At 42.2% G+C, this 18,746-nt stretch overlaps 1 protein-coding gene across 2 annotated transcripts in view; it reads right to left on the bottom strand.

Moving 5' to 3' along the window:
* Positions 1 to 18,746, bottom strand: part of DCP2 (decapping mRNA 2) — a 25,383-nt gene extending 6,637 nt beyond the window's left edge. Inside the window, exons 1-10 of one of the 2 annotated variants that reach the window (XM_090038386.1) lie at positions 18,556 to 18,746; positions 10,917 to 11,068; positions 9,285 to 9,412; positions 8,725 to 8,823; positions 5,849 to 6,001; positions 3,987 to 4,099; positions 3,726 to 3,833; positions 2,640 to 2,769; positions 2,165 to 2,266; positions 27 to 78 (exon numbers count right to left, since the gene is read on the bottom strand). In XM_090038386.1, the coding sequence (XP_089894512.1) occupies positions 27 to 78; positions 2,165 to 2,266; positions 2,640 to 2,769; positions 3,726 to 3,833; positions 3,987 to 4,099; positions 5,849 to 6,001; positions 8,725 to 8,823; positions 9,285 to 9,412; positions 10,917 to 11,068; positions 18,556 to 18,608 (1,090 nt within the window). In that variant the 5' untranslated portion in view covers positions 18,609 to 18,746. The remainder of the gene's footprint in view (positions 1 to 26; positions 79 to 2,164; positions 2,267 to 2,639; positions 2,770 to 3,725; positions 3,834 to 3,986; positions 4,100 to 5,848; positions 6,002 to 8,724; positions 8,824 to 9,284; positions 9,413 to 10,916; positions 11,069 to 18,555) is intronic. The other variant, XM_090038385.1, reaches the window with a different exon arrangement.

Genomic DNA, 18,746 nt, shown 5'->3' with positions numbered 1-18,746 from the left:
TGTATGGAAGTTAGGAATATACTTACCCGTTTCAAAATTATCCTGAAGTCTTCGTGGATTAAGCTTTTTTTCACATTTCTGGTTAAAAGAATGACCACATTACACACTTCATAACACAGTTCCTAATTCTAATCAACTCACAAGGAGATGCATACAAGCTTGGACATTCTTGAATTGGATAACAAAGAAAAACAAAACTCAGCACTGAACTTAACTACTTAAAACTGAAGTGCAGTCCCAAAGCAAGTTCTGAATTACTGCTTCCCAAGATTATCTAATAAACACCTCAAACTCTACTACAAACCTTTTGAAAGAATAAAATGTTAAAATATAGAATTAATTTATTTTACAATTCTATATTATAAAATGTAAGACTCTTACGTAACACACAAGAATTATTACTTTAAGGAGGTATTGGTTTTAGACTTTTTTTGAGAACAGAAGAAAAAAGAAAACTGACATGCACTAAAAGCTTTCCTTTCCCTTAAATATTTGCTCTCAGCATCATACCAAGAGCTGTAGACGTGCCACTTATATGTTTACTGTTAGCGCAATACCTCCACACCAATACTTCGGATATGCGAATGTTATTCACTGATGAGCTTACATGATTAAAAAAAAGAAGAAAAAGAAAAGAAAAAAAAGACAGCAAATTGGGACTCATTAAGCATGTATATTGAGGGGATTATTCAATCATTCCGGCACTAACCATATCAATGCTGTGCTCCTACAAGAAACACAAGCAGGGCCCTACATAGTCCACAGAAACTTGAACACAGTTCACTCCTTGCCTCATCGCTGTTTCAGAATCTCAATTTTCTGTGTTTTAAAAAGGTTCTTCTAGCCTTACAGACTGAAGACCACCTTCACAACACGAGCCAAACTGATGCACTGGCAGGTACATGAGTCTGCAGACAGCCTCCAACAGCTCTGAAGTGTGAACTCCCCATTAATCTCAGTCAAGGTTCCAACAGACTCCAGGATTCCAGAATTATGGAACCTGGTTTTTTCTAAGAGGCCACAGATTTCAGCATTTCTGCTGCAACTTGTTACCTGACATGTTGTTCCCTTTCCCTGCCCGCAACCATCCCCCTGCTTCCCTACTTTCTGCAAAAGGGAGGCTTATTTGGATCACAGTGCATGCTCCCTGCACTTCTACATGGCACCAGACAGCAGGGAATTAGGAAGCAACAGCTGGAGTCCAGCTTATTAGCAGAAAAAAAAGCAGCCAAAGCACAGACTGACGAACTGAGTCACATAGTCATAGAGGCCTGGGAAGTCAGGGAGATGAGCCACTGAGGCTGGCAACGTGCTGCCTTCTTCCCTGGGGCATTTCAGAGTTTGGCCAAATTAATAATATGTCAGAACGACGCCACAAGGAGCGAAGCCTGGAGAACATCTCAACAAGAACCACGGTCAAAAAGAGCACTCATCTGATGCACAAACTCATCAACAATGAGCCAGGGGAGGGTGTCTGTGTGGGTGCAAGAAAGAATATCCCAAGGGAACACTACAGATTAGTACTGCTATGAACTTTGGGGCTAAACATTACTAAATTTAGTCCTACTGTGGCATAGTATAGGTAAGACTATGGGGTAGAATTTTCCAAGTCTACAAGTCCAAGTTCTAGCCAGAGAGGAAGCAAACATATTTTACAATTAATATGTAGTTTTTCCATGCCACAAAATAGGTCGCCACACACACAAACCAATTATACATATATTTTGACTTGGCATCATATACTAGGCATTTATCTGGCAGAGACCTAGAAAGCAACAGAAAGGCCCGACTGCTATGCGGTGGAAAGCAATGGTTTTCACGGGTGGTATCTTCTGCTGGACTAACTACTTGCTTAGGATCAAGTTAAACAAGCTTTCAAATTCTTCACCAGATTGAATGCCTTCCATTCAAAAGCTTATCTGACTTGCCTCACATTATACCTGAACCACTGTGGCTACAACATTGCTCCAACACCATTATGCACTAGAATTCGCTGGCAATAGGCTACCCAGAGGAATTCTAATACGCAACAGTCAAAGGACACTGTTCAATTGGGTCTGCTTACATCACTGGGCAATCTAGTGTTTACCACCAAAGCTTTAGTCTACACTTAATTAAATGTCACCAAAGTTGTTAATGCAACAGTTACTGTTGTATATCTTACCAGTGTGTGGTTCTGTTTAGCTGGTTGGCTGTGGACCCCATTTGTCCTCTTCTTTTGGTTAGGAGTGTCTTGATATTGCTTTCTACCATTGCCCCTCGTGTTCTGAGTCAGCCATCATACCCCCAAAGAAAGGAGTAAATATTAAGATTAAACATCAGCAGCATGCACCCCTGTATTATGACACTTGCCAAAAGGCAATTTTCACCTAAATGTCTCAAAGCATTCTTGAAAGTAAATATTCTGCAGATGAGAAACTGAGGCACAATAAAACTAAAACAGCTTCTCACCCACCAGGCAACCAGAAGAGGTGAGAGAAGAAATCAACCAAAGCCCTATCCCCTGCTCCAAATACCAAAGCCTTTTAAGTAATAATGGTTCCACCACCCCTTACGGTAACAAAAGCCAAGAGTCTGAATAAGTACTATCAATTTTTAAGGGCCCACACAAACCCAGTGGCTTCCGAAACAAAGCCTACCTTAATTTTTAAAACTTCAGACATCTCAGAATGATTATATGGCTTCTGTGGTTGTGGCTGCTTGTGTTTTGCCCACTGGTCTCCTAAAGGCGCATCTGCAAACACCTGCTGACTATAACGAAGTTTGGATCTAGCACATTAAAAAAAAACCAAAGAAACATTTTATTTGCAAGCAAACTTCAAAGCTATTCTGATCAGAGCAGAACTGCATTTTTTTTTGCTTCTGTAGAAAGGTGTGGAAGTAAAACTGAACTAGAGAAAACAGGTATAACTTAGTATTCTCCTAATTTACCATTTGCTTACTTGGGAAACAGCTGGACAGTAAGGAAAAATACTTCCAGTGCTTTGAAAGCCAAGGGTATTTATCAGATAACAAAAAAACTCCCCTTTCTCCTATTTATCAAGTAACAAGAAACCTCCCTCCTCTAGTGGGACATACCTAGCAGGAAGAGGCAGGCACAGTGACGCTTATTTTTATTTTATCCAGCAGCAACTTTGGCACTGAACTACACTGAATTGCTGAAGAAAACTCTCTTTGGGAGCTGGAGTTTGCTTGAGAAGTTGCTGTGACCCATGAACATTACAATATGCTCATTTCCATTTAAAGCTTTCCAGTCACCCAATTCTATTCAAAGTTTGACTCCACAAATGACTTATCACACTGATTTTTAAAACGCTCCTCTTGCTATCACTCTAACATAGGTTTCATTCAGCTGCTTCTGAAATTACTTCTCAATCCCTTTGTTTTTAGTGACTTTTTAACTTTGATCTATTATTCCTGACATTTTTAGAAATCTTATCTACTTGTTCTACCTTTTCTGATAGAGAAATTCAGTTTTTTGTAAAGCTCTCTCTTTCTTTGTGCTCCACATTCCCATCTGGAAACTCAAGACATTCTCTCAGTTTTGCCATTTTAAAAAGTTTGCCAGATAGCACAGTTTAAACATTCACCCTATTAAGAATAATACTTCTAAACTATATTATAATAAATGTTAATACTCTAAAACAGGAAAAAACTTTTGCTTTATGACCACTTTTGCTTTATGCAGGATTGAAGACAGGGCTCTAAGTGACACGACTTATTACCTCACTTTTTCCAAGCTGGGTTTGGACGGCGTGCTCCCAGTAGATGAGAATCCATTGTCACTATCAGAGGAGTCTCCATACCTTCGAGAAAGCCAGTCTCTCAATGGTCTATAAATATTAGCATTTAAAAAAAAAAAAAAAAAAAAAAAAATCAGCAAAATCTAGTTTCATTAAGCAAACAAAACACACACACACACACAGTCTTTTTGCCAAGAAAGGGTGAAATGTTCTGGGCTAGCCTTTGACTTTTCTTGAACATACCTGATAAAGGGAATAGCCATGAAAAACTTGTTAGGTGCCAAACCTAGCTTGGACTTTGGGGTCATGTCATTTCTATGGCATGGTAACTTGTCAATAGAGAACCATTCAATATGCTGAAACACAGGAAAAAAGTAATTACTTTAGTGATGTCTGGAAGGGATTTAAGTGAATGGCACATCAACCACAATGATATTCTTCAAACTGCAGGAGGGTTTGAATTAATCAACTATGAAAGAGTTTGTTCATTACCATACCTAATTATTTAAAATGGTACAGTCACTTTTCTGACCACAACCACACGGTAATGGACACTAACACATAAAACACACCAAAATGATAGGATAGGGATACATAAAATGTGGACTATGGTACTCAGTAACTTATTAAGTTTAATTTAAAATAAAGTTTATAATAACAAACAGTGCTTTATTTGCATCAATGCCAGGAAAAGCCAGGGTAATCAGAGGCTACAAATAGTTTTGCAAATTTCTCTCTCACCATTCCCATCCCCCACATTTTATTGCAAATGCAAACAAACAGATCACCAGCACCCACTCATAGAATGCTCCAGCATGCACTATGTCTACATAAGAAAAACTGAAGTATTGTTATAGTACTGAATCCAGCCTATGGTTGATGACAAAAAAAAGCAATCCAAAAAGGGGGCAAGATAACTGTTTTCTAACGAATGAGACTTTGATAACAACAAATATGATGTTTCTATTTTGAACTCTGCATAGCGTGCCATTAAAATGAATTACATAAAAATAAAGTACTCTGAAAACCCATTCAATATACAAAAAACCTCACTTAACTTTTTTCTAGCTGCATGCTTCAGCCAAGTCATGCATACTTTAAAGGGTAAAGAATAGTGCAAGGACTTTCCAAAACAATTCTATCCAGTCCTCAGAAAAAAAGACTCAAAGTTTAGCTAGATCAGGTGTTCCCAACCTTTTTATGCTGAGGACTGGCAAACAGTGGACCGGAAGTGACTGCAGACCAGCAAACTGCGCACCAGCAGTGACCGGCATACTGCGGGCAGGCAGCCAACCCTTTTTTATACTCAGTATAAAAAAGGGTTGGCTACCGGTCCACAGTACACCGTTCACTTCCAGTCCACAATTTGCCGGTCCATGGTCACTTCTGCTCCAGCAGCCAACCCTCCTGCAGATTGGCAGCCCACCCTTCATGGCCCAGTACCAGGCTGTGGCCTGAGGGTTGGGAACCCCTAAGCTAGATGACACCAAAAAGGCACCTAAAGCAAGGAAACCATTTATACTTTTGAGGAATCTAAATAGGAGGAAGAGAGCATTCCTCTTGCATTTGGAATTCCAAAAATACAGATACGGTTAAAGTTGATCCTAATTTTCAAATACTACTCTTGAATTTATTTGCATGACAAGAAAAATTCAAACACCATGAAAAGATTAATGTCATTAACAGTACCAGAAATTGTTCAGGATTTCTTCCCTCTGCAACAGCTTCTATAAGTCCACTGAGTACAAATATCACACACAATGGCTGGCTCCCACCACACTCCACACCCCAGCCTGATCCCTGGTGTTTGCTGCACACTAAGATCCGCATGGTATGGGCTACCTAGAGAGTTAGAGCAGCCCCCATTTTTCTTTTCTGGTGTGTAGGCTTTTGCAGAGTATCCTTTATATACTGATATTCTCAGAAGAATCCAAGCACCAAGGAATTTAGTTAAGATTTAATAAAGACTATTAGCTACAAAAATATAACAGTTAGAAGAGAGAAGGATGTGCTTTACTGTCACAGATAAACCTAGTACTGGAGCATGCAGGCTATTATAAACGTGGCATCTTAATGAACAGCTGGTCAGCAATAATTATGCATACCCGAATTTCTCTTCTGGTTTTGGGATTGAATTTTGTGTCCTTTGGAACTCCTGGAATGATGTATAATCGTGCTATCTGGTCGTTGATTCGCAGCTCAATGTAGTCATCTTTGCAGATGTAATCTTTGATATCAAAACCAGTTTCTTCAAACACCTGAGCAGCATAGAAAATAAATTAGATTTTGCAGGTCAGACTTTCAAAGTAACAGCACAAAGGTTAAGGTTGTGTACATAGCGTAGTGATTCTCAACCAAGGTGCCACAGAGGTCCTTTCAGGGGTGCCACACAATGTTAGTACCGTTAGGTGTACAAACATGACTCACAAGATAAACCAAGAGAATTCAAATAGAACCCCAAAGTGTTAAAACCTTTCTGACCTGGTATGGTTTGAGTTCTTTGCAACAGAATAATTGCTCAATTATTTTTTTGCAGTCAACAAACAAGTAAACTAAGAGCCAGTATTTTCCAAGGGGGCCCTGGAGTCTAAAAAATGTTGAGAACCACCAATATAGAGACATTGAAGGAAGAAAGCAACAGTATTCCATGAATACAGAAAAAGCATTCTGTAAAACAGGATGAAAGAATAAAGGCAGAAAGAGCAAAATCAGCTAGTCATCCCACATTTCTCAGAAGTAGAGAATGAGTTAAGTAGATATACTATCATCTATACCAGAGAAATTGTCAGAAGCCAAAAAGCAAGCAAGAGAAAGACTGCTTAGCCCAGGGGTATCAAACATCTGGGCCTGTAGGCCAGATGAGTAAAGTGGAACCAGTCCAAGGGTCAGACTGGGCCTACAGATCCCTCGGATCCAGTCCATGCAGTGCCCATTCTGAGACCTATGCCACATGAGGTGCCCACCCCAGCCAGTCTGGAATCCATGCAGCTCACAATGTTCCCCTGGGCTGGCCTAGGACTGTGCTGCATGTGTCGTAGATGTGCAGCACAGGTCCTGCACCAGATGAAGTGCATGCCACATGTAGCATGAATCCCAGGTACTGTATGTGGAGCCAGCCTAACATGGCACATGGGTCAACTCAGACATCAACATCAGGGGCCAAATGATAGGCTTCCACAAGCCATGAGTGGCCCATGGGCCAGATCGTTGATACCTCTTGGCAGGCCGTTTCCTTGGGGAAAAGAGATGCATTAGAAAAATGCACCAATCTCGCCTTTATGGGGGGCGGGGGAAGCATATTTTTTATCTTATCCTCTCAAGCGCTATGCTGCAGCTGCACAATCTCATAACTATAACCACTGTTCTCCCCTCTCCTTATCTAATTTTCCAAGCCATGTTTTCAACTGGTTTGTTCTAGTGCATTACTGTACTTTCTTCTTATGCGTTTCTCTAAGTGTTATAAGTAATATTCTGCCTCAGGGGTCAAAAACCTAAGGCTTGTGAGAAGGAACATGGGGCTTCAGCTGTAGTTGCCACCATGAAGAAGTAACAATGACAAAAAGTGGTGACAGCAATAACTGGGTCCTAGCTCCCACTCACCTGCCTGCCTCTCATCTGAACTGAGCCATTCTGGCCCATAACCTGAAAAGGCTGCACACAGCTGTTCTACACTGACATATCTAAACTGGATGTGAAGTGCTGGAACTGTATTATATTACAGATTGAAACAATACTTTAAACACAGCCAGATCTTATTTTTCTCCTTACCTGAAGCTTTCAATGTCCTCTCAAACAGCTCGTGTAAATTGGAAGATACCTTCAGAAAATTAGAAATAAGGAGCCACCCCCTAACCCACAACAGGTATACTTAGAAAGCAATGAATTCCAAGAAACTCGTTCAACCCAGACAGGAAATCAAATGCTTTTTACTACCTTATTTGGCAATCCAATTCCATCTCCCAGTATCTCCAAGTGAGAGTTTATTACCCCCATCTTTATATAAGTAAAGATAAAAATTGGACATAAAATTATCCAAGCCACTTTTACATCCAGATTCAGTGTGTGCCTGGCTTTCTGCAATGGTAAATTCCACAGGCAGGTTATGCACCATAGCTTTCTATTTTGTGTCACTGACCGTGACCCTTTATTTCTATAATAGGGAAGAGCATAAAAAGCTGGAACTGTTCATGCATTTTACCATAATAGTGTACTTTTCCCTTAACACCAACTTTTTAAGTGACAACCCCAGACTGTGCAGAAATACCAAAAAGTCTTCTGTCATCTTAATTTGCCACACAAATATATTCTTTTTATGTAAGACAACAGTCTTCTAGAAGTACGTCTAAAATTTCTATCCCCAAGGCAGCTGGACAAACTTGTATTGAATCACTACCACAAAAAAACAGATTCTCACATTCACTTATTTTTAGTCATTTTCCAAATTGGATCCTCATTTTACTTTTGATGTACATTTCTCTTCCACTGGTCATTCCAAGAAGTTTTTTATATTTCAGTTCCTTCTTCACAAATTGGTATCAAGGAAAAGAGATTAATTTTACATCACCAGACAACTAATCCCAAGGGCCAGAGCAGCTAGGGACTTTCTAGACACCCAAATCAATAATTACCAGGCCAACCTGACAGATTTAACTGATGTTCCAAAAGGTGAAAAAGTTACTTGCTGACCCTAACAACAATCAAGATACAGAGCAATCAAAAAATTTCAAGAACACATTAATTTCAAGCCCTGACTTTACACTGGGCACAGACTTTTGATTCCTACAGCTGACAGCAGAGGGAATAAAATGCTTACAGCAGCCATATTCCAAAGCAGAAGCTTTCTGTAAAAAGGCAGAGTGGAATTGCTTTTGAACCTGCACTAATATCCTACTCAGCATGAACAAGGACAACTACTGCTGAATTACTTGTGCACGTTAATTTACGAGTAAGGAAAATTTAAACAATCATACATGGAGCTCACCTCTCGAGCAGCACAGTCATGTGGAGCCTCTTCTTTATTTACTTTCCCTTTTGGAAATCCCCAGCCAGATTTTGCTAAATATCCCTGAACCAACAGTACCTGCAGAAAATGAAGACAACAGTCAGATACCCATTTATCTCACTGCTTTGTCTTAATCTCAAAAACAATGCTTTGGAGGGACCCTCATATGTTCATTTTCAGTAGTTCGCCCACAAGGTTGGCGAAGGTTAGACAAAGAGTTATCAACTCTATTATTTTTATCATATAACATTTTGGCAAAATTTGGAAAGACCATGCACCAGCTGCCTCTGGTATACAGATAGTAGGAACACCCCCACTTCCTAACACACTCCTGCAAAAAAGAAAAATCTACACAAACATAATGATAGGAATGTGACAAAAATCCTGCTGTATTCTGACGCCATTATCTATGATCCTCAGACTGAAAATGTTTTTCCCCGCCAAAACAAAAAATCCTGGTGTTAGTTAAAGCCTAGTTAACATCCCCCCAGTTACCCCCATCTTGTACAAACCACCTCACAGATTGGCTTCAAACTTACATTTTCAAGTGTCTCATCAAGAATAATTGCACCATAGGTTGGTACTCCCATTTTATATTCCTTCCACTCATCTAAAACCTTTTGCACATCTTCACCTTGAGGCAGTAAAAAAGGGCAATGATTGAAGAGTAAAGAAATATGTTAAGGAAATTAATGCTTAACCTGAACTCGTAACTCACACATACGTACAGATCTACCCAAAATAAATTGTTACAACTACTACTCTCTATATGGAATAGGGTTTTGTTCTTCTAGATTTCTCTCAGGTTTATTTGAAGCTGAAGTCATACAAACAATCCAATATTACATTACATCCTACAAGTTGAGGAGGCACATAAGTGCTTTACTATTCTAAGACAAGCTACTTAGAAAAAGTTTAATTAAAAATGGTATCATTTTATAACTTTAAATAAACACAAGTAGCCCAACTGGAGCTAAAAAGCAAATTTCTTACCAATTTAAAAGCAAGTTACGCCAAAGAGATGATCCTGTTCTAAACCTATATTTGCCAAGAAAGCACATATCATGGATCAACATGGATACATCTGCTCCCCACAGCAGCTAGCCAAACCACTACCTAGAATCCATCCTTAATCAGCTGAGCTCAAGAATATTTTAATTCTGATTAAATCACTATCTATCTACTTAAACACACTTGGCAGTCTTTACTGGCTCATTAAATGACCCAAAAAACCTAGAACTAGATAGCATGCTGTACTGTTCTTATGGATAAGGCTCTCCAAACAATCTGTAAAATCAACACACAATCTTACTGCTTTTCTTTCTAATAAAAAGCTCTGTATCAGTGTACAAAAAAAGTACTAAGCCAGGACTTACATGGAAAATATAAATCATATACAGTGAGTACATACTATCCATAAAGTTACATTTCCTACTTATTACCCCACAATTATTCAAGGAATACATTTGTTTTATGACACTAGTATATTCCCAGAAGTAGGGTAACATGAAAGACTCGCCCATCCCCAATATCATAAAAATCAGATCAAAGTTTATTTTCAATTACCAGCATTTCAAACTCACCAGCAGCTGACCATAAAATCAAGCACCAGGTTTTCTACCCTGGGAATCACCATCATTAAGTATTATGGAAGTCAGGGTCAGATCTTCCACTCTTATGTAAAAGTATATGGGAAGAAGAAAAAAGCTCTACCAGATACTACCACAGAATTTACTCTGCAAAATTCCCCTTCAAGGAAGAAAGGGTACAGCATTCAAACTCTGTAAGTTCAAAGGATCAGTAGAGAAAGCAGAGGCCAACTGCATGGATTCATCAGGAACACAAGCTGCAGTTGGTGTATTCCTCATAACTGTATACCAGTCCCATCTCCAAATAGGCACAGCCAGAGTGTCAATGTGCATTTCAGCTTCTCCATGGAAATCCATCATGTTAGGAAAGAAACATGCCACAGAGAGCACTCTTAAGCTTTCCTTGACCATTCCTGAACACTGCAGTACTTTGACAGGAACAAACAGTAGGGATTTTAATAGAACCTATTTTTTTCTTCACTATGTTGTACTGACAGCGATTTTAAGAATAAATCTCATAGCTATACTTCAGTGCACATTTTATACACAAACACTAAAATGACAAACAAATACAAAGGATATCAGCTTTAGCAAAATCTCTTATCCCACACTGAGGTAATCCTGGTGTGTTCTGCATGTAGAAATCCAAGTAAAACCAATGGGCAAGTTCAATCTGAAAGCACACTCTGATCGCATTGTCTCTCTCCTCACTTGGGATGTGCAAAATAAATCGGCTGGAAAAGGAAAATTTAATTAACCAAATGCACACACAGAAGTTTAAGAAATATTTCTAACACGCAAAATGCATTACAGCAGCAGCTTTAAACAACAATTTATGGGACTCTGGCAATGGATATATTCCTGGTGGTCTGTGATGACTAGAAAATTATATTCAGAAATTTGCTTTTAGGAATCAGTTTGTAGGTAAAGTAGATATTGTATTAGAAAAATGGTCCAGGAGAATGGCAAGGGGTAGCTTGTTTCTAAAAGCCTATTTGTGACAAAGTTTCAGAGTCTTCAAGGCAGACACTGTGCCTGAGGCTAACAGACAAGTGGGCATACACACCCAGGGAAATTAAAAACATCCAAACAGCATCCAAAACATAAGATAGGCTTGCCACATTGGAGCTAGGTCACAGGGACCAGCTGCAGACCCCTGGGATTCCCAGTTTTGGTGGACAGATCAAATTAGAAGCCTGGGGCATGCCCAAATTAAGACACTGGTAAATTACCAAACTAAGATGTGTGCATGTGATGGGTCTGGCAAACAAAGGAATATGCTGACAGAACAGAACATGGACAGTATGATGACCACAGGGAAAACAATCAATGGTACTCAGAAATGAAGAGTCATTAAAGGATAAAAAGAAAACAAAAAGAAGGATTTCAGAGCAGCAAAAGGTCCCCCAAGGAGGGAACCCAAAGCCACCATGAACAGAGGGCACACCACCAGCCTGTCTTACCTACCCTACTGAGAGGGTGGGCCTCAGTCCTCTACCTCCAAGACTACTGACATTCAAGCAAGACCCACAAGGTAAAGCTCACATGTTGGCCACACATACCTTTCCTTTGTGAGCCCACGGTTTGGTAGATACAGAATCAGGCATTTGCCTTCCCTGCATTGTCCCTATCTGCTATCACTGTGTATCAACAGAATTTGCCCATTATTGAATGGAAGAAGTCGTGGTCAGTCTGAGGTTTTGGGTCTGCCTGGAATAAGGTATCTGGGTCATAAATCCAATGCCAACAGTCTGCCCAACCAAAGCTTTTGACAATCAGGTGAAGGCTTTAGCATTAGCAGGCAAGTGAAAAGTGGAGAACCCCCATGTTACAAGAAAACTAAAAACAAGTCAATTCAAAACAGACTATCATGAGAGCACACAGCTATGTTTTCAGAACAAATGGTACAGAACAAAATTCAAAAGAGTCAGATGAATGCTATACCAACAAAATGCTCCTATGGCTGCTGTCAACTTAAATATCCAACAAGAATGTTTCCTTGCTTGTTAATGCCATTACAAGCTATTCAAATACTATAACTTTAAAATGTGATTTATCTTGGCTATCCCCGCCTATGCATTTTTCCTGTGGAGCAGACAGTAAACATAGTAAATTAAATCATTTTATTTTCCCAGTCTACTTTCTGCTCCTCATACACTGCACAGGACTGTCCAGCTTCTGAGTGAACAGGCACTAGAGGGCCCTCAGCCACACACTGCACAGACCACAGACCCCCGAAGACCATGCAACCCACATTGCCCCTGCCCACACTACAGGAGCCCCCCAACCTGCTGCAAGAGCAATATTCCATGCCACAACAGCCCCCTGACATCTTGCAAGAGTCCCCTCACTCTATACCGCAGGGGTACTTGATGTAGTGCAACATGCAAGCCCTCCCCCACTGCATCACAGGGCCCAATGTGCTGTGCCATGCCTCGCAAGCCCCGCACTGTACCATGCCAGTTCCCCACAGTGCTGCACAGCCCCACTGTGCCACACAGGCCCCGGCACCCATGGCTGCCTTGTGCAGGGTCCCCAGGTTCTTCAAAGTCCTCGACCCCATGGACCATATCACTCGACACCACCCCCTGGAGCAGGTGCAAGCAAAGGAAGCTGGAGGATGGAGAGGAAGTCCAGGGACTCCAAAAGTAGTAGCAAAAGTGCAAAGCCAGGAATGGTACCCAAGCCAGGAGTCTAGGAGCTGCTCGCAGCCTGTGGGCTGTCAGCTGAACAGCCCTGTGCTAGCTCATGTTGCAGCACACATTTCTAGACTTAAAGAAGATTCACGTTCAAACAATAAAATTTCCAATTTTTGTTTTAAATCAATAAAACAGAATCATTTTAAAATTCATCATAGCTTACTGTTTTCAAACTTAAATTGTCATGTTTAAGCTATCCAGCAAAGTCCCTCCAAATCTAACTTCAGAGACCTGCCAGATATGGACATGGGACACCAATGCTACAACTAGGAGCCAGAAAGCTACCTTTTCAGAATATGCTTTAGCAATATTCACTAAGTATAAACAGTCCTCTGCAAAGAGGGACCTTACTCACACCTGTGATAGTGATGGTAACTTGCTGCAGTAGCAGTATGCTTTGCCAGATAGCTATCCTTTGAGGGTCTGATTTATTTATTTATTTTGATATAGGTATCCCTACCACTCCTGCCAATAGCCATTACACTAAAGACGTACACTGGAAGGTTAAAGAAATATATATATATATATTTTTTGGTCATTGTAACTGTCTGGTAAAAAAGCTTGTCATTATTATTGGCAAACATCCTTTTTGCAGAGTCAAAAGTCAAACATGGAACTGAAGAATCAGCAGAAATAGTGTGACCAGACTTAAAAAGGAGAAAGGATCAGAGTACATGAGCACATTCAGCATCTGATTTATGCAAGGGCAAGAAACAAAACAACAGATCACAAACATTATTTTTAAAGGTACTATCAGAAAAATGGCATTAAAAAGTTGATCAAAAAAGTTAACTGCCATTTTAATTCCAACCTGTGCCTCTCCAAGATCCTGAGAAGTGTTAATTCAATGGCATAATTGGGATCTGATCCCCGATTTCCACATTTGTGCATCATGCCATGCCATGCCCAACTATGTCAAAGTTTGGGTCTCTGTCTTGCAATTTGTAATTCTACTGATGCATCTCAAGCAGAGCCCAGGATATCATCCTCCTGCTGTACTTGTCCTTGGTGAGGCCACAGATGAAGTACTGCATCCAATTCTGGGCTCCACAATTTAGGAAGGACGTGGAAAAGCTTGAGAGAGTCCAGAGGAGAGCCACACGCATGATCAAAGAGCAAGAGAAGAGGCCTTACAAAGATAGGCTCCAAACTATGGGACTCTTCAGCCTGGAGAAGTACAGGCTCAGGGGTGACTTGGTGGCAGCCTATAAGTACATAAGGGGTGTGCATCAGGATCTGGGGGAAACACCTGTTCACCAGAGCACCCCAACAGATGACAAAGTCCAATGGTCACAAACTCCTGTAAGACCATTTTAAGCTGGACATAAGGAAAAACTTTACTGTCTGAGCCCCCACGGTCTGGAAAAGACTCCCCCTAGAGGTGATGCAAGCACCTACTTTGGACACCTTTAAGAGACTTTTGGATGCTTATCTTGCTGGGATTCTTTGATCCTAGCTGACTTCCTGCCCCTTGGGCAGGGGGCTGGACCCGATGATCTTACAAGGTCTCTTCTAGCCCTAATGTCTATGAAATCTATAAACAGCTTAAGAACAGCACTGGAAGAAATTATATGCCAAGGTATAATTTTGATTTTATGTTTACCTACTGCAAAACCACAGTTCATTGATTAAGACTGTTATGAGAATTAGCAATCTCTTGCTTATTTGCAAATAAAGATTTTGACTTTATAGCATGCTTTCCTGAAAGTGCCACTGGGCTGATGATGTTGTTTTCAAAGATTTTTTCTTTCAGAAATACAATTTTGTAGCCAATGCACACTGTTACTGTTTACACTAGGGGTGCTGAACCTGCAGCCCACAGGCCAGATCTAGCCCCATATATTTTGTCATCCAGCCTGCCAGGTTCCCCATGGATCTTTGTGAAGTCCTGCACATTAGATCAGGACTCCAGTGGCCACCCTCATCCCATGAGCCACTGGTGACCTCAGCTGGCAGCTCCTCCACAGAGCCATCATCATGGGAAACCCTGGTATACATGACCCAAGTGTGCCAGGCTGCAGCCCCTCCACCTCCAGAACTCCTCCTGAGGTTCTGGTTGAATTTCACCCCCCACCTTTTTGTTTTTGGTCACCCCACCCACAGCTCCACCAAGTACCAGGACCTCCTGGTCAACCTCCTCCTGGCCATGGCCAAGTGGGTCCTGTACTTGACCAGGAAGAGGCTCTAGCCGGGAAGATGCCTGGAGACTGCCAGGCCACTTTCCTCTCACTTGTCTGTGCACGTTTCCAGGAAGAGCACCAGTGGCAGCATCCACCGGCTCCTTTGAGGACCAGTGGGTGCAGCCCGGGGGGCTCTGTTCAGTGTCGCACTCGGGCACACTCATTTTCACATTTTGACCCTTTGGCCCTTGTGTCACTCCTGTCCTGTTTTTTGCCTTTGTTGTTCCAGGTATTTTGCTGTAGCATTCACCCATTAGCCCCCCATACAATAGGGACTACTAGTTAGCCAGGTGGGCCTTAGGGCCCATGGTATTTGAATGTTACAAATAGGCAGAAATGCAGTGGCATGTGAGGGCCAGGTGGCAGCACAAGGCCCTCAAAGCCTGATCCCAGCAAGGTAGCAGCGATGCAGGGCCCCAGAGCCTGATCCCAGCTGGGCAGCAGCAGGAGGCCCAATCCAGCCTATGAACAGCCCCCTGCCATTCATCCAGACAGCAGGGTGAAGACCATGAGCACTGCTGGTTTATACTATCATATGTCTGATCCCCTTTTTATAAGCAGGTTTCAGGAGATGGAAAGGTCTACTACTGTAGAAAATTACATCTTTTTTAACAAACTTATTCTAAAGGACTTGTATTTGGATTCTTTTTGCCACAGCAAAGTCTTCAACACTTTTATAGTTAGAACTTGATGAATTCAGGACTGTAACTGAATACTTGAGACTGAGCATGTATTTTATTTTAGGTAACATTACAGTACTCCTCACCACCCCTAACAGGAATGCTAAGTCCCGAGAGAGAAATACAAACCCTAAAAGCAGCCAGTTGGATTTATCCAGCCAGGGCCCATGAAAGTTTTGTAGAATACACACTTCTAGACACTGAAGTTTCCATATTAGGGATGCTCAATGCACAGCCTGGGGCTATAATCGCAGAGGCCTGCCATAATTCTCTGTTAAACTACTTTATTAAACAAAAATAGGAAAAACAAAACAGGAAGTCCCAGACCCTGACTGCATGTGATCTGTTAATTTATGCATGTGTCTGCAATGCACTCCAGTTTCCTACTTGAAAATACTTTGAGGGCAGAACAGATGTCACTAGTGGCTGCTCTCCACTGGAAAGTATACCTTACAAAATTTGAGTTATGCACCCTTATTTTAGATCTTTTGGATGTTAAGAAAGCCTCCTGATTCTGACATAATGTCTGCCTAAGTGTGCAAACAGACAGCTACTTGGACATTAAATGCCCTTCACCTTTCATTAACTAGATTTCCAAAGCTAACTATAAGTTACACAGAAACGTCTACTATAACAGTGCTGACTCCTGGGCAGGATCAACTAGCAACCATGTATGCCTTAATGGTTGATGTAAGGGGAAACGACCACTCCTCCCTACTGAAGTGCACTGCTGCATATTATGGAGCCAGCAGCTCTGCATTCAGTGTCAAGGCCCATCGAAGAGAAAGAGAAACTATTTGTTGAGAGTCCTTCCATACCCACTCCAGGCACAGTAAATGGGATAAGATGCTGTACCACTTGCCCCTGCTAACTTAGTATGGCACTCAGCAGCAAACACAGAGCTCAATTACAGCTTAACAGACAATTTTTACCTTCACAAACATTCAGTAACAACACAGAATCATATATGCATCCACCTACTTTTGCAGCAATGCTTCATGAACACTACTTAGCGGCATAATTCAGCCTTTCCTGAACAACTGATTTTTTACACTCCTGAGATAAACTGAATCAAGCAAACCAAATGGTTTGGCTGAAGGCTAGACAGAAGGCCAGGCACCTCACCACTGAAGCAAGTAACAGCTAAAGAAAGCAAGAATTATCTTCCTTCTACAAAAATTCTCCAGGAGGGTAAAGATAAGGTTAAATTCTTAATTTAAGGGGCTCATAATTTATTAGTATTCAATGACAGAAAAAAAATCATTAACACAAAGCTAAGGCTGTATGGTGGTCTGTCATGCCCTTCCAGAACATCAAATTCAGCAAAACTTCAACTTCAGACTTTGAAACAGTAGAATTTAACCTTATCTTTACCCTCCTGGAGTTGGCAGCAGTCACTAGCAACCATTTACATGCACTCCCCGCTGCAGTCCTACTTTTGTCATTTCCATTCACTGCATCAGATGCAGCTATTTTGAAAAAGCAAGGGAATTACCTGCAGTAACAAACTAGATTAATTAGCAACACAATGACTGGTCTGGGGGCCTGTGCCTGCTCCCCATGTGTGCAATTAAAGGAATGAGTTGCATACAAACCTTCAGAAAGCCAACCCTTCTCTCCACCCCCCCGGAATTCCTCACTTAAGCAATGCAGTGTGTCAGCAACAGCTCACCAGGGACTATAAGCAATAAAAGATGCAATAGTTTAATTCTGCTTTAGCTTTTGTTGTTTTGGATGCTCTGGAAGGACATTAGCAACATTCACTCTGCATTAATGATTTTTTTTTGCTCACTGGTAACAACACGTAAGCAAAGGTAAACCATATGGCATCATGTGCATAAAGGTGCAAGGGATGCAAAACTTAGCAGGTGTGGTATTCACCCTGCAGAGCGGTCTACATAGACAGACAATACCTGCTCAGTACAGCTCCAAGGCACAGTTCAAGCACATGCAGATAGCATGTCATTCAGAAAGGGCAGGACTGTGTCATTTGGATACGCGGGGACATGGGTGCCGAGTACGTGGGGGCTGGAGGATGCTGCCTAAAATACCTAAAACTTTCCCCATGTCCATCATCTTAGACACCCCCCCACCACCCCGCAAAGAGACTGTGGATTCTCCATCCTTGGAGGTTTTCAAAACCCAGCTAAATAAAGCTTTGGCTAGGATGATCTAGATAGGGATGGTCCTGCCTTGAGCAGTAGGTTGGACTGGATGGCCTCCTGAGGTCCCTTCCAACCCGAACTTCCTGTGATTCTGTGAAAAACAGAAGTTGGAGCCTACAGCTGGGGATTTCCAAGATGTGACCATGTGCTGGCCCCAGAGCCCCACAGCTCAGCAGGTCAGAGCAGGTGCCAGTGACACCAAGCGTCTCTCAACCTGAGGGTCACAAGAGCAGACAAAAGGGTCGCAAACGAATTTTACCAGTGGATCCTCCTGCAAAGGAGACACACGTGGGGCTCTTCCCTTGCAGGCTATTTGGCCTCCCTCCCGCCCCACGCGCGGCGGGGCTGGGCGTGGGGCGGGGCGAGGGGCGCTGGATGGAACAGGCCGCGCCTGTTTACCAACGGGTCCTGCTGCAAGGGAAGGCGGCCTCAACCCCAAGCCGCGGGGCCGGGCCGGCGGGGGTGGGGGCGGGGAGCCGCGGGGGCCCCAGCGTCACCTGCACAGGTCGTCGAGGACGCTGCTGGGAATCTCGGCCCGTTTGGTCTCCATGGCGACGCGCGGCTCATCCCGACTCGGCGGGCCCGGACCAGCGCACGGCGGAGGGGGGGAGGGGCCGAAAAGGAGCGCAACCGCTCGCTTCCGTCCCGCAAAGGAGAGAGGGGCGGGTCTCCCCGTGGAGACTGACAG

The sequence above is a fragment of the Crocodylus siamensis genome, chromosome 3 (genome assembly GCF_052110815.1).
Source record: "Crocodylus siamensis isolate JL-2025a chromosome 3, ASM5211081v1, whole genome shotgun sequence".
Lineage (NCBI taxonomy): Eukaryota > Metazoa > Chordata > Crocodylia > Crocodylidae > Crocodylus > Crocodylus siamensis.
Note: the sequence above shows the minus strand (reverse complement) of the source record. Positions and strands in the feature narration are given on the sequence as shown.